The sequence below is a fragment of the Ochotona princeps genome, chromosome 4 (assembly GCF_030435755.1).
Source record: "Ochotona princeps isolate mOchPri1 chromosome 4, mOchPri1.hap1, whole genome shotgun sequence".
NCBI classification, from domain to species: domain Eukaryota; kingdom Metazoa; phylum Chordata; class Mammalia; order Lagomorpha; family Ochotonidae; genus Ochotona; species Ochotona princeps.
This window is the reverse complement of record NC_080835.1, coordinates 56,084,905-56,112,545: the sequence shown is the minus strand read 5'-3', so window position 1 is coordinate 56,112,545 and position 27,641 is coordinate 56,084,905. Positions and strand designations below refer to the sequence as shown.

The following is a 27,641-nucleotide window of genomic DNA, read 5'->3' as shown; positions in this document are numbered from 1 at the left end:
CACATGCCACAGTCTGTGGTTATTAGACCACAGACCGTGTTTCAGATCCTGGCTTCCACATCACCTACAGGTGTGACCTTGGACACGTTTATTTTCTTTTTCTCCTTTGTAAATTGATTTAACAATAGTGCTTGTTGGAAATGTTAAAGGATTAAACAAGATCATTGTTATGTACACAACAAAATACTAGCAAATGTTAAGATGACAATAAATGCTAGCTGCTTTTGCCACCACCATTCTTCTGTGTTGTGCTGAGCATTTATTTCCAATGACCAAAGTTAGATATTTAATTTGGTACAGTAGGTCAGTGGTACACTTGGATCTAATACAGGTCTCACAGACTCCAGAGTTCAAAGTCTCTACCACTATGGCTTCAGAGTTCCTCACTGGTCATAGCTACACAGGGATAGTTGCAATTGGCATCTGATTTAACAGGGATACTATTAATTCAAACTGATCACCTTAACAAATACTGGGTTGTACTGTATATAATATACCATAACATTTTTTATGTGAAACCAGTATAAACTAAAACATCATCCTTCTCTACAAGGAATATATAGGCTGTAGTAAGGAAGATAGAATGTTTTCCATATAGCTGTACCGCAGAACTTATTATGGTAAGGTCATAGGCAGCGTTTTATTCTAAATCATCAATCCGGAAACATCTAGTTGCAAAAGTGAGCAGCTATACCTTAAATATTTCTGTAACAAAAATATTCATGACCTGGCATTGTGGCCTAGCAGCTAAAATCCTCATCTTGAATGCGTCAGGAATGCATATGGGCACCAGTTATAATCATTGTGGCCCTGCTTCCCAGCCAGCTCCCTGCTTGTGGCCTGGGAATGCAGTCGAAGATGACCCAAAGCCTTGGAACCCTGCACCCACGTGGGAGACTTGGAGGAAGTTCTTGGCTCCAGGCTTTGGATCAGCTCAGCTCCGGCCATTGCAGTCACTTGGGGAGTGAATCATCGAACGGAAAATCTTCCTCTCTGTCTTTCCTCCTCTGTAAATCTGACTTTCCAGTAATAATAAAATAAACCTTAAAAAACATTCATGATTACAATCATATTTCCAGTAAAAATTCTGTGATTCATGTTCCCTTTCTAGCCCATCAGACCCATCATGAGATAGGATAAACTTGACATTTTGGCCCATAATGTTTTAAGTATCTTTTGTCTAAACAGAAAACTATATGAATGTAGAGATGCCACATTTATTTTTTTTTAAGATTTTATTTTGGAAGAGTTATGGAGAGAGGGGACTAGGTAGAGCTTCCATCCTCTGATTTCTTCCCACGATGGCTGCAACAGTCACAGGTGGAGCAGAAGCTTCTTCCAAGTCTCCCACATGGATGCAACAGCTCAGCCTCTTGATCTACTTGGAGGTATTTTTGTTACATACTAATCTAAAGATTGTTTTAGTATTTCTGTTTTAAAAAATTACACTAGAATTTTGATATGGATTGCATTGTCTCTAGATTACATTGGCTAGAATCACCATTTTAACAATATTCAATCATAAACATGGGATGTACTTATTTCTTCAGTAAATTCCTTCTGCAGTATTTTATAGTTTAGAGGATATGGATCCTCAGTCTTCTTGATTAATTCTACTAATTTATTTTTGTTGCTAGTTTTCATTGTTCGTATATAGAAATATTGTATGCTTGCTGGTGCTGTGCCGTACTGGATACAGCTGCTATAACTCCAACATTGCATGTGAGTGTTGGTTCAAGTCCTGGCTGTTCTATTTGCAATCTACCTCCCTGCTGATTGTCTGGGAGAGCAGCAGAAGATGGTCCAAGTGCATGGGCGCCTGCATCCAGGTGGGAGACCTGGCTTCTGCCCAGTCTACCCCTAATCATTGCAGCCATTTAGGGAGTGAACCAGAAAATGACAGATGTCTCTCTCCATCTCTTCTTGTCACTCTGTAATTCTGACTTTCAAATTAATAAATACGTATTACTGGAAAAAAAATACTGTGGATCTTTATGCATGGATTTTGTATCTTGAAGCTTTGCTGATTTTATTTCTTTAATTAGATTTTTGGTGAAGTTTTTAGGATTTTATGTATAAAAGGTAATGTCATCTGTAAACAGCATCTCACTTCTTCCTTTTCTATTTAGATGTTTTATATATTTACTTATTTGTTTGCTTTTGCCTATTGCTCTGGCCAGGACTTCCAGTACTATGCTAAAAAGAAGTGATGGTCCAGAGTGATAGCCTAGGGGCTAAATCTTTGCCTTTCATGAGCCGGGATCCCTTATTGGTGCTGGTTCTTATCCTGGATGCTTCACTTCCCATCCAGCTCCCTACTTCTGCCCTGGGAACGCAGTAGATAATGACCCAAAGCCTTGGGACCCTGCACCCCTGTGAGAAACCCCGAGGAAGCTCCTGGCTCCTGATTTTAGATGGGCTCAACTCTGGCCATTGCAGCCACTTGGGGAGTGAACCAGCAGATGGAAGATCTTTCTGTCTCTCCCTTCTGTATATCTGCCTTTCCAATAAAAATAAATATATCTTAAAAAAACACTTTAAAAAACAGGGTGAGAGAAAATATCCTTTTTGTGTTCCTAATCTTAAAGGAAATGCCTTCAGCTTATCATTGAATAATGTTAGCTGTGGGCTCATTGTATATGGGCTTTGTTGTTTTGAGGAATGCTCTATTTTTATTGCGTTTTATGACACAGTTTCATAGGCTCTGGATTTTCCCCCAACCCGTTCTCATGCCCTTCCCCCATGTTGGATTCCTTCACATTGTTGCAATATTATAGTTCATATCCAGTCATGATTCCTTCATTGCAAGCATGTACCATGCAGAGAGTCCAGCCTCTTATTGTCCAGATAAATTCAGCAGTTTCCTTGGGAGACCATCCCTGGTCTGAAAGTAGAGCTGGCAGGATATCATCCCCTCCAATGAAAAGCCACAATATAACATCAACAACAATTTACAACACTATGGAGTTAATTGACATGGTATTGAGTGACCAATATGTTAGAAAATACAAGTTCTTAACCACATCCTGTGACTCTTTATTGACATTTCAATTTTAGTTTATGCACAACCAGCTGCTATACACTTTAAAATGGTTATAGGGTACTATTCAGCTGTCTTATGTCTATTTTCATTTTTATGTTTAGCAGTTGAGAGTTTTGAAGCATGTTTTTTACTGAACTTGGTGAATTTTAATTCCAAACAAACTTATAACTCTAATAAGGCATATGTTAACAATTGAGGAGCAGAACAGTTTTAGGAGGGGTGTGCAGAGAAGTCTTCAATACCTTAGTGAGGAGTGATTAATCTTTGTGTCCTACCTTGTAAGGTATGTGAGTCCAAGCTGACTTTTTCCTGTCTGTCCTAGGCTTTCCTTATTGGCCTCTGTCTACCTAATATAATTTGTGGAGCGTGGGGCTCCAGAGCGACCCTGATGGTCATTGCAAGAGGGGGTGGGGATCCAATGTTGGGACTAAGTAAGGACCAGAGAAAGCTCCCACCCTGAGTCCCAAAGGAAGTTTACTGTTCTTCTGTTTCTGAGGAGCGCTCAGGGCTCCTGGCTGTTGTTCTGATGACATTAGATTCTGTGAGGAAGGATCTGGTCTGGAAGATCCGAAAGGGAGTGGATGACCTCAGAGTTCTTAGCCTACGAGGGGACTCCAATTCCCAGTGATCTCCTTGGCAGGTGGGATATAATCCTTGGTGCCTGTACTGCTAGTCCTAGGTGAGGGAGAAATGTCCTTTCTACACATGATCTGTGAGAGCTTTTGATTTTTTTTAATCATGGAAGGATGGAGTTTTTTAAATACTTGTTTGCATCTGTTTCGATCATACATTTTTTGTTCTTCATTCTGCTAATGTCATGTTGTCATGTTTATTGATTTATTGAACCACGCTAGCTGCCAAGGAATAAATTCCATCTGACCAATGAATGATCCTTTAATTTTCAAAGATTTATTTATTTTTATCAGAAGGCAGATGTACAGAGAGGAGGAGAGACAGACAGGAAGATCTTCCATCCGTTGATTCATTCCCCAGTGACCGCAGTGGAAGGTGCTGCGCTGATCCAAAGCCAGGAACCAGGAACTTCTTTCCGGGTCTGCCACGTGGGTGCAAGGTCCCAAGGCTTTGGGCCATCCTCGACTGCTTTCCCAGGCCACAAGCAGGGAGCTGGCTGGGAAGCAGGACCACCATGATTAGAACCGACACCCATTTGGGATCCCGATGCATTCAAGGCGAGGACCTTACCATTACACTATTGTGCTGGGCCCAATGAATGCTCCTTTTAATGTGCCACTGATTTTAGTTTAATATTTCGTTGATGTTACTTATGTTCATCAAGGATATTCACCTGCCATTTTATTTTCTTGTGTCTTTGTCTCAATGTCAGAATGATGTTTTTTTTTTTAAAGATTTATTTTTATTACAAAGTCAGATATACAGAGAGGAGGAGAGACAGAGAAGAAGATCTTCCATCCGATGATTCACTCCCCAAGTGAGCCGCTGCGCTGATCTGAAGCCGGGAACCAGGAACTTCTTCCGGGTCTCCCACATGGGTGCAGGGTCCCAAAGCATTGGGCCGTCCTCAACTGCTTTCCCAGGCCACAAGCAGGGAGCTGGATGGGAAGTGGAGCTGCCGGGATTAGAACCGGCGCCCATATGGGATCCCGGGGCATTCAAGGCTAGGACTTTAGCCACTAGGCCACGACGCCGGGCCCAAGAATGATGTTTTTAAAGCCAATTCTCTCCACTTCAATTTTTTAGATGAATTTCAAAAGGATTGATATTACTTCTCTAGGTGTTTGATAGAACTCAGAATGAATCTGTCAGATCAGATTTTAGGATTTTCTTTTATGGAAGACTTTTCATTACTGATTCAGTCCTCTCATTCATAACTGACCTATTTTGAGTATTTTTAATATTTTTAATAAAATAAAATTCTAATGTAAAATTAACCATTTTAAAGTAAACAATTCAATGGATATTTACTGCATTGAAAATTTTGTGCAGCTACTACCTCTAGGGATAATGCATTTTGATCATGGAAATTTTATTTTCCTTTTTATTATCATGCTACAGGCTTATGAATTTTGTTATTTCCTTACAATGCTAATTTTTTACTTTAGTTAACTTTTCCTATTGCAGTTTTATTTTCCTATGTCATTAATTTCTGATGTTTTTATTTTCATTCTTTTATTAGCTTCTTTAGATAGAAAATTAGATAACTGGTTTTAGTGTTTGTTTGCTAGTGTAAATGTTGTTTTAATTTTATTCCACAAAGGATTTGTACATAGTGTAGTATAGACTATTTAAGATATTGAAAATATTTCCTGTATGATTTATGGGTTAGTAGAAGTGTGTTTCCAACTTCTTATATATTTTGATGATCAGGGGCAGTAGGGCATTGTGGCATAGTAAGTTAGCTCCCTCAAAACCAGCATCCCATATGGGCACCAGTTTAAGCCTGATTGCTCTACTCTCTTTCTAGATCCCTGCTGATTCAGTTGGTGGATGTAATATTCTATTAATAGTACTTAGTTCAAGTTGGTTTATTGTGTTTTTCAAAATACCATTTTTTTTTTTGAGCTAACATTTCTTTTGAGCTAACACAAAGGGTGAGGCTTCAGATGGTTCACACACATTATAGAACTTACTGTTTATCAATTTCAGGGATACAGAAGATAGTTAAGACTGTCAGACAAAACATGGAAAGGCTAGAGAAATTGTTCCAGGTCTCCAGGTGTCTTCCTTTATTGGACACATATTCTGCAGGTCTAGGGTAATATATGAAGCTTCCAAATGAGTTTATCAGGTTACTGCACATTTGAGTTAGGAAGTAACACCAGTTATTCCAGAGAGTTTTCCAACTTATTTGTCATTCTCCAGTGACTTGTGCTTCATAAATCCATTGTGTTTATTTGCAAAATACATAGTAAAGAATATCCTTTTGAGGCATATCACAATAGCCTAGTAGCTAAATCCTCACCTTGCAACTGCCAGGATCCCATATGGGTGCCATTTCATGTCCTGGCTGTTCCACTTCCCTTCCATCTCCCTGCTTGAAACCTGGGAAAGCAGTTGAGGATGGCTCAAAGCCTTGGGACCCTGCATCCATGTGGGAGACCTGGAAGAAACTCTTCACTCCTGGCTTTGGATTGGCTCATCTCCAGCCATTGTAGCCACTTGGGGAGTGAACCAGCAGATGGAAGATCTTTCTGTATCTCCTTCTCTGTGTGTATCTGCCTTTCCAATAAAAATAATAATGAATCTTTTAAAAAGAATATTCTTTTATGTGCATTACATGTAAAAAGCCTCTCTTTTTCATTATTTGCAAAAACTATAGCTATCCTGTTGACAAGGGAGAGTAGTCTAAACTTCATGTTGTCTTTCTTCTGGGAGCAACTTCTCCAGTTGGAAATGAATTGTTCTTTGTGTCCCATGTCAATTACCAGGAAAGGAGTGTTTAGTATCTTCAAATATGAGTGTTAATTTGTGTATTTCTCCTTTAATTACTTTGGATTAGTTTTCTTGGCTTCTTAGATTATGAAACTTTTAGGTAGGTTTTGATTTAGGATAATTGTGTATTGGCAAATTATCTCACAAAAATTTCTTATCTTTGAAAGTTCCTATGTGAATATTTTCTCATATTATTGACATAGCATATTTCTTACTATTCTAGTATATTTCTATTTTGTCCTTTATCTTGACATTACTTTGCATCTTTATATTTGAAATATATCCCTTTATAAAATAGGAAATTATTGGCCCAACTCTGGATTTTAATGCCTTCAAATTATTTTTAGTGTTATTCTCAAAGGGTTATGGAAAGTATCCTTAACTTATTATAGTTTGGCCTTGATGTAATACTGTTCTACAATACAAAATAAAGGGTATTCAAGCTTTAGGACAGTGTAATTCCGTATACATCTGTTATCCTTCGTTGTCATACACTTCTACTTGTCATAAGCTCCACAGTATATTTGTTTTAAAAGCAATAGTGGTTTTTAAGAGATTTGGTTGTTTTTATTTGAAGGGAAAATTACACAGAGAGATCGTCTATCCACTGGTTCACTCCCCACATAAAGCAATGGCCAGAGGTGTACTGGTCTGTAGCTGGAAACCAGGGGCTTCTTCTGGGTCTTCCACTTGGGTACAGAGGCCTAAGGACTTGGCCATTCTCTGCTGTTTTTCCTGGCCATTTGCAGGGAACTGGATTGGGAAGTGGAGCAGCCAGGACCCAAACCAGCACCCATATGGGATGCTGTTACCACAAGTGATGGCTTAGCCTGCTATGCCATGGCACTGGACCCAGGTCAATAGTATTTTTAAAAAGTTAAACTTCTGGGGGCTAGCTCAGTGACTCAACAGGCTGATCCTCCACCTATCAATGGTGACATTCCAGATAGGCACCAGTCCATGCCCTGGCTACTCTACTTCCCAACCCAGCTCCCTGCTTGGGGAGGCAGCAGAGAATGGCTCAAGTCCTTGGACCCCTGCACCCAAGTAGGAGAGACCCTGAGGAAGCTCCTGACACCTGGCCTTGGGTCAGCTTAGGTCCAGCAGTAGTGGCCATTTAGGGAATGAACCAGCAGATGGAAGAACTCTCTAAATATGTATCTGTCCTTCTCTCTGTAAATCTGCCATTTAAATAAAAATAAATAAGTCAGGAAAGTTAAACTTCTTATCTTAAAAGATAGAGACCAATATAGGAACCATATATAAAGAATCTGTGTACCTCCAGTAGTTACACTTATAAAATTATAGTACATTGATGTGCTGCTTTCAAAAAAAAATTTATAATTGTGGTTTTTCAATACTGCAGGTAGTAAGTAGCAATTAATATACACATAAAATAAGTAAAAATGTGAGGTTGTAAAATGATTTTCTCTGGAGTAGATATAAGGTAGTGCAACCAGAGATGAGTACACAGGAGGTTTCAACAGTGTCTATTACATCTTATTGATTACATCTAAACAAGAGAGGGAAACATGAAGCAAATAAGGTTAGAAAGTTAAACCTGAGGGAAAAAAAGAAAAGAAAAAATGTTCAACCAATCCTTGGCAACTGGGATAGAAATCCCGGATAACTTCAGAATTCCAAGTAACTCTGAGCAATAAAATTGTTGTCAGCACAGGAAAATGGAAAAAAATGTTTGGCAGTTTTCCAGCTAATTTCATTGGTATTAGGCATCTGAGATTTAAATTTGCATGCAATTATTTCATGTGAAAAATAAATTACTTCTGAGTTTTTAACATTGACCACAGCTACAAAACCCCACAATATTTTGTACTAAATAAAATCTTTCTTATACAAGTACAAATCTCTAAAAAAAAAAAAAAAAATAGTACAGTATCTCAATTAAGACATTTAATCTGCTAATGTTGTTGATTTTCCCAGGTTTACTCATAAATTTGTGTGTATGTATATGCAAGTATATAGTTCTGTACAATTTTGCTACATATGTATGTTTATGAACCTAACAGCACATACAATTTCCACCACCAGAGAGATTCCTTGTGTTGTCTTTTGATAATCACATTCACTGTTTCTTCCCTCTTGCCTCTATCTCAAACTGTAAATACTGGAAATGATTGATTTGTTCTTCATTTCTATAATTTTGTCATTTCAAAAACAAATGGTCTTAACAGTATGCAGCCCATTTCCCTTAGTGCAATTTCTTTGGCATACATGCAAATTGTATTTAATTAAACAGTAGTTTGTTCCTCTTTGTTGCTAAGTAACGATATATGGTTTGAAAATACCAGAGTTTTGTTTAATCATCTATCGACTTAAGGACATCTGGAGACTGGCACAGTGCTGTAGTAAGTAAAACCGCTACTAATGGCAGCAGCATCCCATTTAGACACTGGTTTCTACAAAGTTTCTACATCTTTGCCAATTGGTAGATTTTCAGTTTGTAAAAGAAGCAAACCTTTATATCCTTGGTTTGTAAATAAAGCTGGCCAAGTTGATTACTTTTTGGCAAGAACCAAATCCTATAGCCTCATCCAACTCCTCCACCTTGTCTTTGGCCTTAGTCTTGGCTAAGGCTTCCTCAGCAGCAGAAGCAGTGGCTAGATATGTAGATGGATCAACAGAATCCTTGATTTTTCCAGCAAGTGGGAAGTCCTCAAAGAAAGAGCAATACCCCATTAATAGGTCACTGATGCAGCTATGGGATAAACCAGCCTACAGACAAGCCCATTTCTGGGTTTTCCGTTTCTGTTCCATTGATTAGTGTGATCATCCCTCCTCCAATTTCACATTCTGTTGATTATCATAGCTATATAGTAAGCCTTAAAATCAAGTAGGGTAATTCCCTTTTCCTTTAACCTTTTTCAAGTTTTTTTGTGGTAATTCTGGAGTTGTGCCTTCCCATATAAATTATGTAACTAAATGTAAAGAGAGAAAGAGAGAGAGAGAGAATAAGAGAACAAGAGAACAAGAATGATAGTGAAAGAACTCCCATCTGTTGGCTCACTCTCCAAATGCCCCCGCAAAACTGCTGAAGCCAGGGTCCAGGAGCCCAATCCAGGTCTCTTACTTCAGTGGTAGAATCCCTGTTACCTGGTTCATGATCAGTGCCTCTCAAGGTTTACATTCGCAGGAAGATGAAATCAGTTACTGGAAGTAGGCATCGAATCATGGCATTCCAATATAACACATGGAAATCTTAACTGTAGTCTTAACCAATGTCTCAAACACAAGGCTAAATGCTCACTCCCATCTAAATGTTAGAATTTACTGGACTAATTTTTCCAAAACAAATAAACAATAACTATCTTGGATTTTTATAAGAGTTGAGTTAAACTTAAAGATCATTTTCAGGGCAACTGACAGTTTTACTGTGTTGAATTTTCAGTCTATAAACACGTATCTGCCATTTACTTAAGTCATCTTGGATTTTTTTTTCATCAGGACTTTGTAATTTTTAAGAAAGTATTTATTTGAAAAGTCAAAATTGAAGAGAGAAAGAGAAAGATCTTGCTGGTTTACCCACCCTCACCCCCACCAAGTGACCACAATGACCAGGACTGTTTAGGCTGAAGCCAGGAGCTTCCTCCAGGTCTTCCGTGTGAATGACAGTTGCCCATTTGCTGCTGCGTCCTGAGGCCATTAACAAGTCACTGGATTGAAAGTGAAACAACTGGGACACGAATCACTGCCCATATGAGATACTGGTATTGCCAGTGGAACTTTAACCACATTGCCACAATACCAGCACTAGAGCTTTAATTTTTAAGAGATATTTTTAAAAAATTTTTAAAAAGAGATATTTCTTGGAGAAAGAAGGTGCTTCCATGCACTAGTTCACTCCATACACACTTGCAATTGCCAGGATGCAAAAACAGCAACAGAACAAAACAAAAGTCAGGCCAAAGCTGGAATCCAGGGTCTCAATTCAGTTCTTCACTGGTTACAAGATCCCAACTAATGGAGCCATCACTTGCTGTCTCATGGGATATAAATTAGCGAGAAGATGGATTTAACTGCAAAGCTGGGACTGGAATCCAGATACTCTAATATGAAACATGGTCCAACTGGTATCTTAGCTCTGCTGAACTCCTGTTCAGTGATTGGTTTTTGAGTTTTTTTAAGAAGTAACATTTTAATACTATACCTGATTTCTGTTTTTCAAACTTACCTTTAAATGATCTGTAGTTGTTGAAGAGATAGTTCTGACATATTGGGTAATTAATTGCCAGCACTTCTTGCAAAGGTGGTAGTGTTGTCATTTTACAGTTTTCACATTGAGAACAAATATTTGCTAAGTCAGTATATAGTAGAGTTGGGGTTCAAATCCCTGGGCTTTTATAGAACAGTTTTCTCTCTGCTGTACCATGTTTATGTATTTTATTTTAAAAAAGATTGAAGGCACTTACATGATCTGTTTCTTGAGAAACTGAATCACTAATAATGACATCTGGACTATTTCAAATAGTATCTGTGGAGTCAGATTCTATGCTAGATATACACAGAGATGAACAGGATACATTATCTACTTTAACTTACTTGAGGTAGAGCAGAGAACACTAAGAGATGAGCAAATAATGGGAGTAGCAGGTGTTACGGAGCAAAAATGAGTATAGGTGTGAAAAGACAAGTAGTGTGCCAGAGCTGACTCACACAATCTTACAAAAACCAGTTGTTAAATTTTTATTTTTACCAGTAATAGCCTGAAATTGTCTATGGTAAGAATGTTTACACCATGGAAATTTGCAAGTGCTAAAAATAAGGCTGACTAACTTCTATTTTTTTCCTCTTGATAATTTTTAAAAAAATTTTTTTTTGTCCTAACTTTTCTTAGGATATGTAGTTTACCAACACACACTATTGGTACAGGAGCAGAAAGATTAAGTTCGTTTTTTATTTTATGGCAGCATGAGCCCATTCTGTCACTTGGTGTCATAAGTTGTCATTGGACTATCTGCTTCTGGTGACTTAGGTAGTAGTTTTTCACAAAAATGGTGACTAACCTAATTTTCAAGTATTGAGGACAAGACTAAGTCTAAACTCTCTGTGGGTTTTGTTTTGTTCCAGAGATTATAAAGCAGCTAATATCAACATCAACCTATACTTGGTCAATGAGCCTTGGCTCTTCTCATTGGCCTGGTGCTCCAGGATTGACTCGGTGACCACAGACGACATCCCGCTCCTGAGTCAGCTTGATTCTCCTCACTTCTTCATGGTGAGCTGCTTGTCCAGTGAGTTCTTGCAAGCCTGGCATGGAAACAGTTTCCATCTCCTATCCCGTTCTTGTGTTTTCAACCTGATAGTCCTCTGGGGAGCTGCTTGAGAGCAGGGATTTCTTTGAAAGTTAGAAATGAGGCCCTCTCCATTCCTTCACCCAGATACTCCTGTGGATTTGAGGGAGACATGGGTATTATTTTAATTGACTGAACCCTTAAAATGTTCTTGACATGCAGTTTTTAACTCTGTAAATGAGCCACTGTTATGCTACTCTTATCATGTATGTAAACTGAAACTCCATGAAGTCTGATGATGTAGGAATTCATGTTGATTATTGTAGCCCCATTCAAATCCCATAATTCTTCCAGTCACTCTTGTTAACCACTAGTTCATCTTAAAGCCTCACTTTAGTATTAAAATATCTGGTCAATAACAGTCACCCAAATTCTAAACCTCTTTGCACATTAAACCTTTAGACAGAACCATGAGTGGGAAGAGGTCTCAGGTTCCCATTTCACATCTCCACCCTCACTGACCTCTGATTCTGACCAGTGTTAGGAGCTGAGAAAGATCAGGATTGCAGAAAAAATACTCTATTAAGGTCCTCTGTTGAAAATATAGAATCAAGTAACCATCTTTTTCTGGTGACTTGGGCAGCTTGATGGAGTTGATTCTGAGGGGAACTTTACATGCCAGGTCCCTCAGTTCAGGAATCCATCCTTTAAGGCTCATCTTCCTTTGCCATACAACTCCCCTTCATGTGTATACATTTTTTCTAAGTTGATAACAAAAGTAAGCTTGTGCATAGTTCAGTCATTTGAAAAATGGATAATTTGGAGGTGCAACATATTACTCCATAATTTTATCTTACAGATAAGTCTCAAGTCCCTTTGGGAGGTACACATTTAATTAAATGATGCTATTATTTCTTCAAGCATTTATTATTTTAATCTTTGAATTCATGGCACTTAATGGAATTCAAACTTCAAAAAATGTGAAAGGATTAAAAAATTCCATGCATGACCTAGGCGGTTTTTTACAGCCCTCAATATTATTATTCCTAGCCTGTCATGCCTCATTTTGTGGGCTTCTCCACGCAGTCCACAATCTGGAGTTTATGCAACTTAGATCTTGGTTTTACCATGTAACCTGTGTGAATGTGGAAGTATTAGTTAACCTGCCTGTGCCTCTGTTTCATTTTGTTTTTCTTAGGTTATGAGTAATAATAGTGTAGAAGTGTTTTTATCCAGTACAATTCACCTGAGCATTGATCTGTTAGTGGAAAAGTTATGAGGGAGAAAGAAATAAGGCATCAGAAAAGAAATAAATTTATACTCTGCAACTTAGATTTTAATACTTAATGAAAACCATCTAAAGCTTAATATCTTAAACAAATATGTCTCATGTTCTATATGATGCCTAGGTGGTTCCTCTGGCCTGGTTGGCTTGGCTGCACCGATGGTCTAGGATGGCTTCAGTCGTTCATCCAGAGTCTCGGCTGGCATGACTTGAGCTTGACATAGTTACACACCATTCAAGAGGCTAGTTGGTACACACTTCATACACGCACACTTTTCAGATTTATCCCTTATGTTTGTTGATGTTCTATTGGCTTAAGTGCATCACATGATCACGTTCAAATTCAAGGTGAGAGAAACAAGCTTTACCTTTTGATGGAGAGGAACAGCTGAGTCACACTGCAAAGGGGCCTGTAAACAGTTGGAAGTGTGGTGGTTTTGATAAACAGTATACCATGCATGCACTTCACTTTTTTTTTAAAAGATTTATTTTTTATTGGAAAGGCAGATTTACAGAGAAAAGGAGAGACAGAAAGATCTTCATTCCCTGGTTTACTCCCTAAATGGCTGCATTGGCCAAATCCATGCAGATCCAAATCCAGGGAGCCAGAGGTTCCTCTGGGTCTCCCACACAGGTGCAGGGTCCAAAGACCTTGAGCCATCCTCCACTGCTTTCACACACCACAAGCAGGGAGCTGGAGGGAAGTGGAGCAGTCGGGACACGAACTGGCACCCATAAGGGATCCCAGTGCATGCAAGACAAGGATTTAGCCACTAGGCTGCTGCGCCTGTCCCCTCACTTCACATTTTAAAAATTCACCTTTTGGGCATGGCACAGTAGTCTGGTGGCTGAAGTCCTCACCTTCCACATGCCAGAATCTCATATGGGTTCATGTCCCAGCGGCCCCACTTCTCATCCAGCTCCCTGTTTGTGGCCTGGGAAAGCAGTCAAGGACAGTCCAAGGCCTTGGGACCCTGCACCCATGTGGGAGACCCGGTAGAAGGTCCAGGCTTCTGGCTTCAGATCGGAGCAGCTCTGGCTGTTGTGGCCACTTGAGGAGTGAAACAACAGACCGAAGATCTTCCCCTCTGTCTCTCCTCCTCTCAGTATATCTGACTTTCCAATAAAAATAAAATAAATCTTTAAAAGAAAAAAGTTCACCTTTAGGTAAGAGCAAATTTTTCTTTGAAGATGAATCAGATGACTTAGCTCTGTGTTTTCTTTCCTATTTAAATATCCAAATAATTTAGGTATGGATTCTAATTTTTGTTAATTTAAGGAAGATTAGTATCTTAAAATAATTGGAGAGAATTTGAGAGGGCTACCTTTAATTTCATAGTCCTCCTACCCTAATCTCAAATAATGTCTCCCTCACATTTAATTCTACTGTAGTTTTTTAAATAATGTCTTCTGTCTTCATTGAGATTATAGAAACTTTTGACTTGGTATCTAGAAAATGGAATTTTTTTTACTCAGATGTTTAGATTTAACCAATACTTGATTATGTTGCATAATTACAATAGCAAATACAGTTGACCTAATTTGGGGAACAGGAAATTGATTCATTGTGAATATTTAGAGCAGCTGGTGGGTATACAATAGTAATCAACAAGCAAGTCACTTTGTTTTTCAGAGAGGATCCAGGGTCTTGCTTTACTAGAAACTGATGCAGAGCTTCAATTGTACATCCCTAGGACAGCTTTGAAAATTAAATGTGAAAATACTAAAGTACTTAGAACACGTGCTTAGTTCTGGGTGTGTGCCTAGTAATTGTCACCTGTTATCATTGTTGTGATGATTTGTGTTATTACTGCTATTTAATTCAAGGAAATAACTTGGATATGGTTGCATGAAAAGAACAGAAAATGCCTGCTTCATCGGTAACAACAGTTGAAATTGGAAGGGGAGCAGTTGAGGTAGAAGTGGAGGATCAAACCAGGAAATTATACAACTAATATGAGCAGATCTCCAAGGTGGAGTTCTAGAAAATGAATGACTTGAGCTAAGGGTTTGAGACAAATCATTATTTGAAGCATAATGATTTAACAGTTGTTCCCAAATGCTGGTTCACAGACTAATTGCTTCAGCATCACCTGGGGAACATATTAAAAATGCGGATTCTGATTCCTTATGTCTTTGTGAGATCCAGGAACTAGGATATTTGCACAGTCCAGTTTGGAAGGTGATACAAGGAGAACATAGGAGTACCCGAAGTCCAGAAATCCGTGATTTGAGCTTTGGGTCCAGAGTGAACTTCTGTGTGATCTGTCCTCTCTTCCTGTCCTCTAGCTCTGGCAGAGGAGGTCATGTGATCTAAAATCCCTTTCCAACTTTGAAGTTCTTTAACTGTGGTTTCTTTTATGTTTTGCAGACACCAAGGTACTATATGTTCATATGGCTTTTCATGGATATTATTTCTGCAACTTCCATTGGTACCATAATTTATTTTATCTGGTAAGTAGATATTTGTAATTTTAAGTGTTTTTCCCCCAAAATCAGAGTAGCAAATGGGCTCTTATGGAATGCTGAGAAGAACAGTAGTGCTCCTCCCATAATCCCACACTGGAAGGTGGGGTTTATGATCGAAACCTCTCCTTCTCATGCTGCCTATAAATCCTTATACCCTTTTAACTTTCCAACACAAAATTGTATTTTTAGGAGAAGACTTTCATAAAAATTTAGTCAAATCTGTTTCTATGGGTTCACTGTGATCTGTTAATGTGAAAACGGCAGGACCTAAAGTTTGTCCCAGACATGTGGCTCCATCCTTCTATTATGAACTGGTTACACGAAGGTACTATACAAAGAGCAAGTATAGAAACCAGGGGTTTGGTCCCTGTTTTGCCCCTTACTTGCTGAGAGACCCTAAGAAAGTCATTGCCACTTTCCAAACCATAGTCCTTTTACCTGTCTAAGAAGATGACATTTGAGAATCCTTACAGAACAAATACTGTGGGGTTTCAAGTTTCAAGGTAGGAGAGGGAAGGAGCGTCCTAGGAAAAGAATGTCAGTGGAAAGCATGAGTGTTGAGGCTCCATCATTTTCTGGCTTGTGACTTAAACGGGAGAAGCAAAGGTCCTCTCCTCAAGTGAAAACCTGACTGGGTAGTGCTTCTTTTCTGGCTTCTTTGAATTATTGCCTTTTGTAGAAGAAGTTTGTGAATTCATAAATGGTCTACTTCTTTGCAGGCAAAGAGATATGAAAGAAGAAAAATTGCTTGAAAAAGCCAGAACTCAAACAGGTAATTTAAAGTATGGCCTGCTGCTGTCTCTCCATCCCTACTCATGTGCTTCCAGGAGTCAGGGTGGTATCTGCATGTCATGTCTGGGATGAGCTGAATGACCAGTGTGTCACTGAAGAAGTGATGTCAAAAACCTTGCAGAAAATGACATTACTGTATGAGCTATGAGTCAGGGAAGAATTTAACAAGAGAAAAACATTTGAAGATATGAAAATAAAATAAAAAATATCAAAACCCATGAGATGTAGCAAAAACAGTATTGAAATGGCTATTGATTTTGTATTTTATGAAGAGGTTTGCCTTGTATCAAAATATATGATATTTGTCTTTTTTGGATTGACATTTCGCTGAACATAATGGTATCTAATCAGAACCATTTGGTTGTGAATGGTAGAATTTCATTCTTTTTAGTGGCTCTTTTTAGTGGTTCTGTGGAGTAATTGTCCCACAGTTTCTTTATACATTCTGCTTTGGGTGGGAATCTGGGTTGTTTCCATGTCTTTGCTATTGTAGACTGTGCTACTGTAAATATAGGCTTATGAATACCTTTCTCATATGCAGATTTCATTTCCTTTGGATATATTCCCAGAAGTGGGATGGCTGGGTCGTAAGACAGGTCAATTTTCAGTTCTCTTATCACTCTCCATACTGAATTCCACAGTGGTTGTACTAGCTTACACTCCCATCTTTCTTCTCACATCCACACCAGCAGGTGGTGGTAATGGACTGCTGAATGTAGACCAGTCTGACTGGAGTTAGGTGTTTCCTCAATGTGGTTTTGAATTGTATCTCTGAGAGCTAGGGAGCCTGAGCATGTTTCCGTATGTCTATTAGTCACTTGAATTTGTTCTTTTGAAAAATGTCTGTTCATTTCCTTTGCCCATTTCTTCACAGGGTTGTTTGTTTTGCTATCACTGGGTCTCTGAAGCTCTTTGTAAATCTTGGATATTATTCCCTTATCGATTGTGTAGTGTGCAAAGATTTTCTCCCATTCTGTTAGTTGCTTCTTCACTTTGTTAATTGTTTCCTTTGCCGTATGGAAGCTTTATACTTTGATATAATCCCATTTGTTTATTTCGGCTTTGACTACCTGTGTTTTTGGTGTCTTTCGCAAGAAGTCTTTCCCTATTCCTGTATCTTGTAGAGTGCTTCCTTTGTTTTCCTCTAATAGTTTAATGATTTTTGGTGCAGCTTTAGGTCCTAGATCCATTGAGAGCTGATATTTGTATAATGTGACAGGTGGGAGGTCTTGCTTCTTAATTCTACAAGCTGCGACCCAGTTGTCCCAACAGCATTTGTTTAATAGACCAGACTTTTTCCCTGGATTGTTTTCAGTTTTCTTCTCAAAGATTAGTTGGCTATACATGTGTGAATTCCCTTTTGGTGTTTCTATTCTGTTCCATTGATCTTCTCTGCTTCTGTACCAGTACTAGACTGTTTTGATGACCACTGCTCTGTACTTTGTCTTGAAGTCTGAAATTATGATTCCTCCAGCTTGAGTTTTACTCTTCAGGATAACTTTAGCTATCCAGATGAACTTTAGTATCTTCTTTTCTATTCTGAGAATGTTGTTAGGATTTGGGTTGGGATCATGTTGAATCTATATATTAATTTTGGTAATATGGACATTTTGATGATTTTGATCCTGACAATCCAGGAACATGGTGAGTTTCTCCATCTTGCATTGTCTTCTTTTTCTTTTTTTAAATGTTTTATAATTTTTATCATAGAGGTCTTCCACATCTTTGGTTAAATTAATTCCAACATATTTAAGATTTCCCCCCACTATTTTAAAGGGGAATGCACTTTGTGTATACTAGTGCCATTGATATGTGTTCATTATTTTTGCATCCTGCAACTCTGCCTAATTCTCTTACGCATTTGAGTAGTCTCTTGACTGAGTCTTTTGGCTTTGCTTTGCAAAAAATCATGTCATCTGCAAACAGATTGCTTTAATTCCTCATTTCCAATTTGGATTCTTTATTATTATTATTATTATTATTGAATAGTGCTGGCAAGAACTTCCAGTACTGTATTGAATAGCAGTGGTGAAAGTGGTCGTCCTTGTCTAGTTCCAGATCTTAGTGGAAAAGCTTCCAGTTTTTCCCCATTTAGTATAATGCTGGAATTGGATTTTTCATAAATTGCTTTGATTATATAGTAGAATGTTCCTGGCATGCCTGTCTTGCTTGGAGTATTTAGCATGAAATGGTGTTGGATTTTATCAAATGTTTTCTTTGCATCTATTGAGATGATCATGTAGTTTGAATTTTTCAGTTTGTTGACATGGTGAATTACATTTTTTGAAATGCAAATGTTAAATCATCCCTGCACACCAGGGATGAATCCCACCTGGTCTGGGTGAATGATTTGCCTGATGTACTATTGGATTCTGTTGGCTAATATTTTGTTGAGGATTTTTGTGTCTGTGTTCATCAGTGGTGTCAGACTGTGTTTCTCCTTTTCTGTTGTGTCTTTATCTGGCTTTGGTGTTAAGGTGACATTGGCTTCATAGAAAGAGTTAAAAATGATTGCCTCCCTTTCTGTTATTTGGAATAGCTTGTGAGAATTGGAATAAGTTGTTCTTGAACATTTGGTAGAATTCTGCAGTGAACACCTGGTTCAGGGCTTTTGATTTTTTTTGTTGGGAGGGATTTAATTACTGATTTAATCTCAGTCCTTGTTATAGGTCTATTTAGATTATTAATTGCCTCATAATTCAATTTTGGTACATTTTACGTGTCCAAAAATCTGTCCATTTCTTCCAGGTCTTCTGATTTGTTGGCATATAGTTGCTTGTAATAGTTCCTGGTAATTCTATGTATTCTGAGGTATCTGTGGTTATGTTTTCTTTTTCGTCTCTGATGCTATTTATTCATACTTCTTCCCCCTTTTCTTGATTACTTGGGCTAGTGGAAAATCTGTCTTGTTAATTTTCTCAAAGAATCAGCTCTTTAAATCATTGGCCTTATGTTTTGTACTTTTGGTTTCTATTTGGTTTATTTCCTCACTTATTCTGGTTATTTTTTCCTGTTAATCTTGGGATTACTTTGCTGTTGTTTTTCTAGCTCCTTCAGCGGTAAGGTTAGCTCATTTACTTGGTGGTTTTCTAATTTCTAACATAAGCATTGATGGAAAGAAACTTTACTCTTAACACTGCCTTGGTCGTGTCCCATAAGTTTCGAAATATTGTGTTGATGCCTTCATTCATTTCAAGAATTTTTTTTTATTTCCCCTTTGATTTCCTCTCTCATTGCATGTTTAGTATCATACTATTCATTCTCCATGTATTTGCATGACTCTAGAGTATTTTGACTTATTGGTCTCCAGTTTCACTCCATCATGGTCTGAAAAGATGCATGGTATAATTTTGATTTTTTTTTTTAATTTGCTGAGGTCTGTTTTATGGTCTATAACATGTTCAATCCTGGAGAAAGTTTCATGTGCCAATGGAAAAAAAAAGTATATTCTCTGTAGGATGAAAGGTTTTGTAGATATCAGTTAAGTCCATTTGCTCTAGTGCCTGGGTGAGCTCTGTTGTTTCCTTGTTGAGTTTCTGTCTTGACTATCTGTCCGTTGATGTTAATGGCGTATTGAGGTTCCTCACTATTATTGTATTGGAGTCTATTTCTTCCCTTAAATCTATTAATATTTGTCTAGGTGCCCTGGCATTTGGTGCATATACATTTATTATGGAGATCTCTTCTTGCTGGAGGGATCGTTTGATCATTATGTGGTGTCCCTCATCTCTTTTAATGTTTTTCATGTCAAATTCTGTATTATCTGACATAAGAATGCTACGCCAGCTCTTTTTCTCTTTCCGTTAGCCTGGGATATCTTTTTCCATCCTTCCAGTTTCAGTTTCCACTTATTTTTGCTGGTGAGATATGTGTCCTCTAGGCAGCAGATAGACGGATTTTGTTTTTTGATCCAGTCTGCTAATATGACATTTGATTGATGCATTTAACCCATTTACATTCAAGAGTAATATGGATAGGTGTAATCTGGAACTGTCATTTTAGTATTGATTTTCTCATTGTTTGATTTAGTCTTCTGTTGTCATTTTATTGGGATGTTCTCCACATTTACCTTTGGTTTTGGTAGGTATTTTTCTTTTTGTCCTGAAAACATCTTAAAGTATTATTTGTAGAGCTGGTCTGGAAGAGGTGTATTATTTGAGCTTTTCTTTGCTGTGGAAGAATTTTATTTCATTTTCAAAGACAAAGGAAAGTTTTGCTGGGTACATTATTTTGGGCTGACAATTTTTTTCCTGTTAGTATCTGGAATATGTCATTCATTCTTTTCTGGCTAGTGGAGTTTCCTCTGAGAGGTCAGCTGTGAGTTGTTTAGGGCCTCTATATGTCAATTTATTTTTGTCTTGTGCACATTTAAAGATCTTTCTTCAGCTGAAGAAAGCTTCATTAACATGTGTTGTGAGCATTGCGTTTGGTTAACTCTTTTGGGAGTTTTATATGTCTCCTGTATGTTATTTCCCAATTTTTTTCTCCATGTTAGGGAAAATTTATTGTTGTTTATTATTTCATTGAATACAGCTTTAAGCCTAGAGTCTCCTTCTGCACTTTCTGGAACTCCCATAACTCTTATATTTGGCCTTTTAATAGTGTCTCAATTCTTAAATACATTTTTAAGCTTGACCCAGCTCCCTTCCAGCTTTTTGTTTCACCATTGTGGCAAAAAATATCTTCCAATTCTGAGATTCTTTCTTCTGCTACGTTCGGACTATTACTGAGCTTTCCACTGATTTTTTAATTTGCTCCATTGTGTCCTTAATGTCTAATAATTTGGCTTGATTTTTCTTTCAGTGTTGCTATTTCCTATGTGACATATTCCTTAAATTCCTTGAACTGCTATATGTGTTCTTTATTGTTGATAAGAAGCTTTATAACAAGTTTTTAAAATTCTTTATCCCCCATTTTCTTGAAGTATTCCTTGGTTAACTGAAATTGGCAGACTTTTGCTCCTTTGTGGTGGAGTCTTCAGTAATATTCATTGTGCTTCTGTCTCTTCATTTTGTTTTTGGTCATCGCATTTCTGGTTAGCAGATTCCTCTTCTTAGGGCTGGTTTCTAAGCAGTATCACTCACAGGTCTACAGGTCAGTTTTACTGATTGATTTTGGTACCTGATTCTTCATTTGTAGTCAGTTGTGCCACTCCCTCCAGTGAGTTTCAGGCCTGGGTTCTTGTGCTAGGTTTCCACCGTGGTCTCCCTCCATTGCCCCAGCTTCTGACTCACCACTCCACCTTCTGTGATCCCATGCTGGGGCCCACCATTGCCTGTACAACCTTTCTCCTTCCAGTTCAAGCAGTGCCTAGGATTAGGGAGACAACAACTGTGCTAAATAACTGGATTATAGGTGGTACTGATCTTGTCAAAACCTCCTGGCTGTTAGGTCTGAGGGACATTCAGACCTATTTTGGGTAGAACCGGTAGGATGCCATGTCGGTATTGTTTTCCGTGTGTGAGTTCACTCCCAGCTTAGTGCATGTGCAGCCCATTGTTGTCCTTCCAGTCCTGCAGTCTTTGCCTCACTACACAAAATGGTACCTGATGTGGCATTGGTGAGGGTCTGGGCTGTGAAATCTACCCTGTTTTTATACCACCCACTTGGGGTCTATTGCTCTATCTCTGCTTGTGGTTGGATCAACCAAATCAACAGCACAGCGAATTCTTTGCCTGTGTTCATCTCCTGAGCTCCCAAGAACTCCTCTTCCCACCTGGCTGCCGATGGAACTCTGAATGCTGGTGGAACTTGGATCACTGTTCACTGATGGCTATTGGGTTATCTGGTCATTGCAACACTGCTCTATTATCTCTGCTGCTTCCCTGTGTCCACAGGTCTCCAGGTACCCCTCTGCCATTGGCCTGTCCCCTCCTATTTCCTGGAATGTGCTCTCTTTGCTTCACCCTGGCTAATGATTCTCCACCAGTTTAAACCTGTCTGCACCCTATACCTCCATCTTGCCTCTCCAAACTTGTTTTTTATAATGAAAGGAATGCACTCCAAATAATGGTGGAAAGTGTAAGGGAAATATTTGGCCTAGAACTGAAAGCATTGGTTGAAATGCTTGTGTATCATATTGGAGTATCTGAGATAGAGATCTAATATCACTGCCTATTCTACCACAGCAAATGTGCATAGTGGGAGAAAGCAGATGTTGAATAGTAACTAGATACCAACCACCCAGGTAGGACACCTGCATTGCGCTCCTTGCTCCAGGTTCGGAGTGGCACAGTTCTGGCCATTATGGGCTTTTGGAGACGAAAATCATTTATTCACTTAATGTGTAACAAACGCTTTCTGAGGGTTGTTTACAATGACAAGCAAGACAGTCTGTCCTTAGAAAGTCTTCTCATTCTGTTTTCTGTTGAAATTTATTTGTAACCAACAAATAGTTGTGAAATATATAAACTTAAAGAAATACCAGAATTTGCCTTTTGAGGATTTGCATGGTAAAATAGCCCCAGCCCCAGGCTTAATTGATAGGTCTTAATAACGTTTGAACAAAAACTGAGCATAGAGGGGCGAGCTTGAAGTAGAGAACCTATCATGGTGAATGAAAAGGTGACTTGGATTTCAGGCACGATTGGCCGATAGTGATGTTTAAGGACTTTGTGTTTGCTTTTTGTCCCACAGACAGCGTGAACCGTGCAGAGAGAGAAGTTGAAGTCTGAGGAGCTTCGCACTGATCGGCAGAGCCTCTTTGCTGAGGCCCTGAGGCTCCGTCAGCCTCTACCCAGCTTTAACCAAGGACACACATCAACATCCAGACATTTATCATTGTCCGTTAACACCCAGGAAGAAACTGATGCCTGTCAAAAGTACTTTCACTCCACCAGTGCCTGCCAAGCCCGATGTTAAGTCATTGATGCCCAGCCAGGTCTCTGAACTCACCCAGGCATCCACTTGGGAGATCACCTGTAGTACCACCCTCCAGGGTACATTGTAACCTGCAGAGGCTCTCATGACAGAAATCTTCTAATGAATACTCTGTAATACTGTATCCCACCCTGTTAACCTATCCTCCCCCTAAGGGATATTTTCAAAGACAAATTAGTCACGTCTCTTCCCCTTCCTCCTCTTTCAGTTTCCAAGTAGAAGATGATCAAGAAAAGCATACAGAAGGGCCATTGAGGCTTTCAGGAGAACCTCTGACTTTTCTGTAAAAAAGCATTTTAAAAGGATAGACAAGAGAAATATAGTTCCATGTAGTCTTGGATCTGGAACAGGTTGCTCTGTGGGTATTACAAGATATGTATGATCCTAACACTTCCATGGTGTCTCCTGCTGAAAGAGTGACTAGACTACATCAGTATATCAATAAAGACAACCTCTTGGGAATCTTAAATGGTGGTGTTTTAAGTGCCTGCTGTGACCACTTAGGATGGGTACAGTAGTGATGCCGTTACGTGTCAGGAAATGAGGTATCAAGGGCAAGGTCAGAAGTCAGGGGCAAAGATTTCATTCCACACACAAACTTTCTATGAAGTGGAATGCTTCCTAACACCTTGTGGTTTGCTGTTTCCCTAGTGGACACAGTGCCATGCCTCTCAATGGTCCTTGGCTCTGAAAGAAAACAGGACCCACAGCACATGTCTGGATCCCTGTTAATCTGGAGGATTCCAAAGAAGACCTGAGATTTAACTAGTGAAAGAAATTAGTGGAATTAAATAAAAATGAAATATTTTTAACTATGCCATTAGTCCAATACAGGCAGAAGCTCTAGCCTGTCCATGTGATTGACACTAAGAAGAGGATGTTATATTTACCAAGGAAAGCATTTAACTTTTCAAGGAATTAAGCAGAACATGATTAATTTATTCTAGAGGAGATTGTATTAACCGAGCTAGACATAAAGAGATGTATATTGTATAATCTCATTACTTGTAAAATCTGCAATACTCAATACTTAGAAGTGAAGACTACAATCACCCAAGTCTAGACAGGAGGAAATTGGAAAGCTGCTGGCTGAAGGGTACAGAGTTTTAGCTCTATGAGCGAATTTGTTTTTAAAACCTGCACAGGATTCTGACTGAAGGTAAACTATAATTGAAATTTGCAAAGATGGTGATCTTAAGTGTTCACACACCGCCCAAACACACAGAGTGTGTGGTATGATGGATGTGCCAACTGCTTGATGCTGGTGATTTCCCAATGCGTGGTATATGAAAAAAGTCCAAACTGGACAACTCAAACAGTTTTACTTTCGACTATACCTCAGTAGAACTGAGATGTTGTTAAGGTTCCCATTAAAGAACTCTTCATTTCCCTCTTGAGCCCTAGAAACCATCATTCTGTTACTTTGACTGCTCTTCAGTGTTTAATATTAGTAAATACTGCTCTTTTGCAACTGGCTTCTTTAGCATAATATCTTCTGAGTTCATTTATGTTATAGTATGAATCAGAATTTGCTTGCTGATAATAACGTATGTGTTTATGTACTCTATTTTTAATCCATTTTCTCATCACTGGACACTTGGGTCACTTGTCTTTTGCTATCATGAATAGTGCTGCCTTAAACATGGGTGTGCAAATACCTCTTTGTATACCCTAGTATTTTACATCTTTGGGGCATTAACTGAGAAATGAAATTTTTAACTATAGTAATTTAAAAATTTTAAAGAAAGCCCATACAGTTTTCACCATGGCTTTGCTGTTTTACATTCCTACCAGTAACTCACAGAGGTTCCAGTTTCTCCACATCTTTGCCAGTACTTATTTTCTTAACAGATTTGAAGTGGTATCTCCTTGTAGTTTTGATTTGCATTCCCCTAGTTATTAGTGACATTGAGCATTTCTTCGTAAGTATCTTGTCAATTTTTATCTTTTCTCTGGAGAATCTGGTGACTTGTTTTATTCAGTTTTATAAGTATCTTCTGAATATTAGTCCCTTTTCATATTAGTGGTTTACAAATATTTCCTTCTAACCTGTGTTTGCCCTTTTGCTTGATTGGTAGTGTGTTTTGAATATAAGTTGTTAATTTGATGGAGTCCATTTTTGTCCACTTTTGTTGTCCTCTGCATTTAAATGTGTCATATTTTATTAAATCACTGCCACATGCTGGGTCATGAACATTTTAACCTGTTTTCTTCTTAGAATTTTTTCTTAATCTATTTTGTATTGTTGTTGACAATCTTTACATAGTTACAGTTAAAGGAAAAAGAAGAAAAAAAAGAAAAGAAAAAAAAAGGTTCAGGGGGGTAGGGAAGTGGGTAATGCTATTATGTCCATATTGTTTCCATCATGTATCTGAGGTAAAGGGGGATATTGAGGGAGAAGCCCCACCTGGCTTCCCGCCCACCCCAAGGCCCAGATGTGGGGCATGCTCTGAGATATGTGCTCGAGTGGTGTTAATAGTTCTCCAGTTATGAATCGCTGCCAGTTTTGCTCAGTGAGGTCGTCCACTGATTGATATGGTCCATCATAAAGTCTCCATTTGCCCCATATTTCGCTGTCAACATATAGCTGAGATGAATGATTGTCCTGTTCTGTCTTCTGTCTTTTCTTGGTTAGAGTTCTGAGTCCAGCAGTTCGATTGGGGAGATCTCCAAAGAAACTTTGAGGTATTCCCAGACTAGTTTCTTGTATGTTCTAGCAAGCACAGGGCCCGGCACAGTCCATCACCCCGATCAGCTGGTGGTTGCAATTGCTAGGTTGGTTCTGTTTTCAGTCCCGAGTTGCACTGGAACCAGTGGGTGTTGCAGTCCAGTCTGGTTCGGCCCTTACATCAACCAGTGGGAGCTGCAGCCTAGTCGGGGCGACCCACAATAACCCCCACCAAGCCCGCCCCCTACCCTGGTTTGCCAGTATGTGTAGCAGACTAGTCCAGTCTGTCCCACATCCCATTTGGCTCTGGTACTTGTCAATGGGTATTCTTCTTAGAATTTTATAATTTTCTTTAATTTAGGTCTTTGATTTTTTTAAGGATTAATTTATTTATTTGAAATGCAGAATGACAGTGATTCCATCTGCTGGTCCATCTTCCGATGCCTACGACAGCCAGTGCTAGTCCATGCTGAAGCCAGAAACTAGGAAATCCATTGGAGTTTCTCACTTGGCAGGATCTGAGTGTTTGGGCTATTGTCCACTGCCTCCCAAGATGTGCGTTATCAAGAAGCTAGATTGGAAATACAAGATGTCTTAGCAAGGTCTTGAACCAGGTGCTCTGATATGCAGTGTGAGATTCTCAAGTGGTAGTCTAGGCCTTTGTGCCACAGTGCTACCCCTATTTGGAACTTGTATTTATATGTGGTATAAGACTAAGACTTCATTCCTGTGAATGTGTATAAGCAATTTTCTCAGCCCCATTTCTTGAAAAGATTGTCCTTTTCTGCTTTAAATGGTTTTGATATCCTTGTTTATAAATTCAATGTAAATGAGATTTTATTTCTAATATCCTGTTCCATTGCTCTGTATTTCTGTTTATAAAGCTAACATCATACTATTTTGATTATTCTGATTTTGCAGTAAATTTTGGCAACAAGAAATTTGTAAATCCTCCAACTTTGTTCTTTTTCAAGATGATTTTGGCTATTAAATTCCTTGATATTCTGTACAAATTTAGGACATAATTTACTGAGATAAATTTACCAAGATAGGGTAACTGTAGTGCATCTATAGATCATTTTGATATCTTCACAATATTGAGTGTTCAAATCTATTGATATGGGATGTGCTTCCATTTTATTTATAAGATCTTTAATTTCTTTCAGGAGTATTTTCTAGTTTTTCATGTGTAAGGTTTTATACTTTTGGCTAAGTTTATTTCTAACTTTTTTGTTCTTTTTAATGCTGTCATGTATTAAATCTTTTTTTTGAATTTTTTATTGCAATTTCCCTGTTGTCCTTATAATTCTCTTCAGTTATTTTGTTAAATATGGATATCACTATCCTCCATGTCATTCAACTTTTTAAAGCAACATTTGTATTTATTTGAGTGACAGAAAGAGGAAGAAGCAGAAAGAAATCTTTCCTCTACTGGTTCACTCCACAGGTGGCCACGATGAAGCCTGGAACTGGATGGTAGAGCCTGAGAACTTGAATCATCTGCCGCGGCTTTCCCAGGAACATTAGCAGGGAGCTGCAACCGAAGTTCAGCAACCATCACTCAAGTGGGTACTTCAGCATGGAATGCCAGTGTTGCAGGTGGCAGTATAACTCATTGCACCCTGCCAAGCTAGCTTTTCTTCTGTGTATACCTTGTGAGTTAATCTTTTTTTTCTTCATTTTAATTCAGTTCTATCACTTTATTGTTTGTTTTTGTTTCATACCTTACTAAGTTCTCTGAGGTTTTTCATTTTTGTTTTGTGGTACTATAGTAAAACTTCCAGAAATATGTTGAATAACAGTGGTGAGAGTGAGCAGCCTTTTCTGGTTCTAGGTATTACTGTA

The 27,641-nt window shown here is 38.5% G+C and overlaps 1 protein-coding gene across 1 annotated transcript in view; it reads left to right on the top strand.

Annotated features, from left to right (window-relative positions):
- The window catches only part of LOC101526742 (glycerophosphodiester phosphodiesterase domain-containing protein 4-like), a 65,231-nt gene extending 41,982 nt beyond the window's left edge, over positions 1-23,249 (top strand). Inside the window, exons 13-16 of the mRNA XM_012928304.2 lie at positions 11,540-11,687; positions 15,360-15,442; positions 16,177-16,229; positions 22,886-23,249. Of these exons, the coding sequence (XP_012783758.2) occupies positions 11,540-11,687; positions 15,360-15,442; positions 16,177-16,229; positions 22,886-22,923 (322 nt within the window). The 3' untranslated portion in view covers positions 22,924-23,249. The remainder of the gene's footprint in view (positions 1-11,539; positions 11,688-15,359; positions 15,443-16,176; positions 16,230-22,885) is intronic.
- The last annotated feature ends 4,392 nt before the right edge of the window (positions 23,250-27,641 follow it).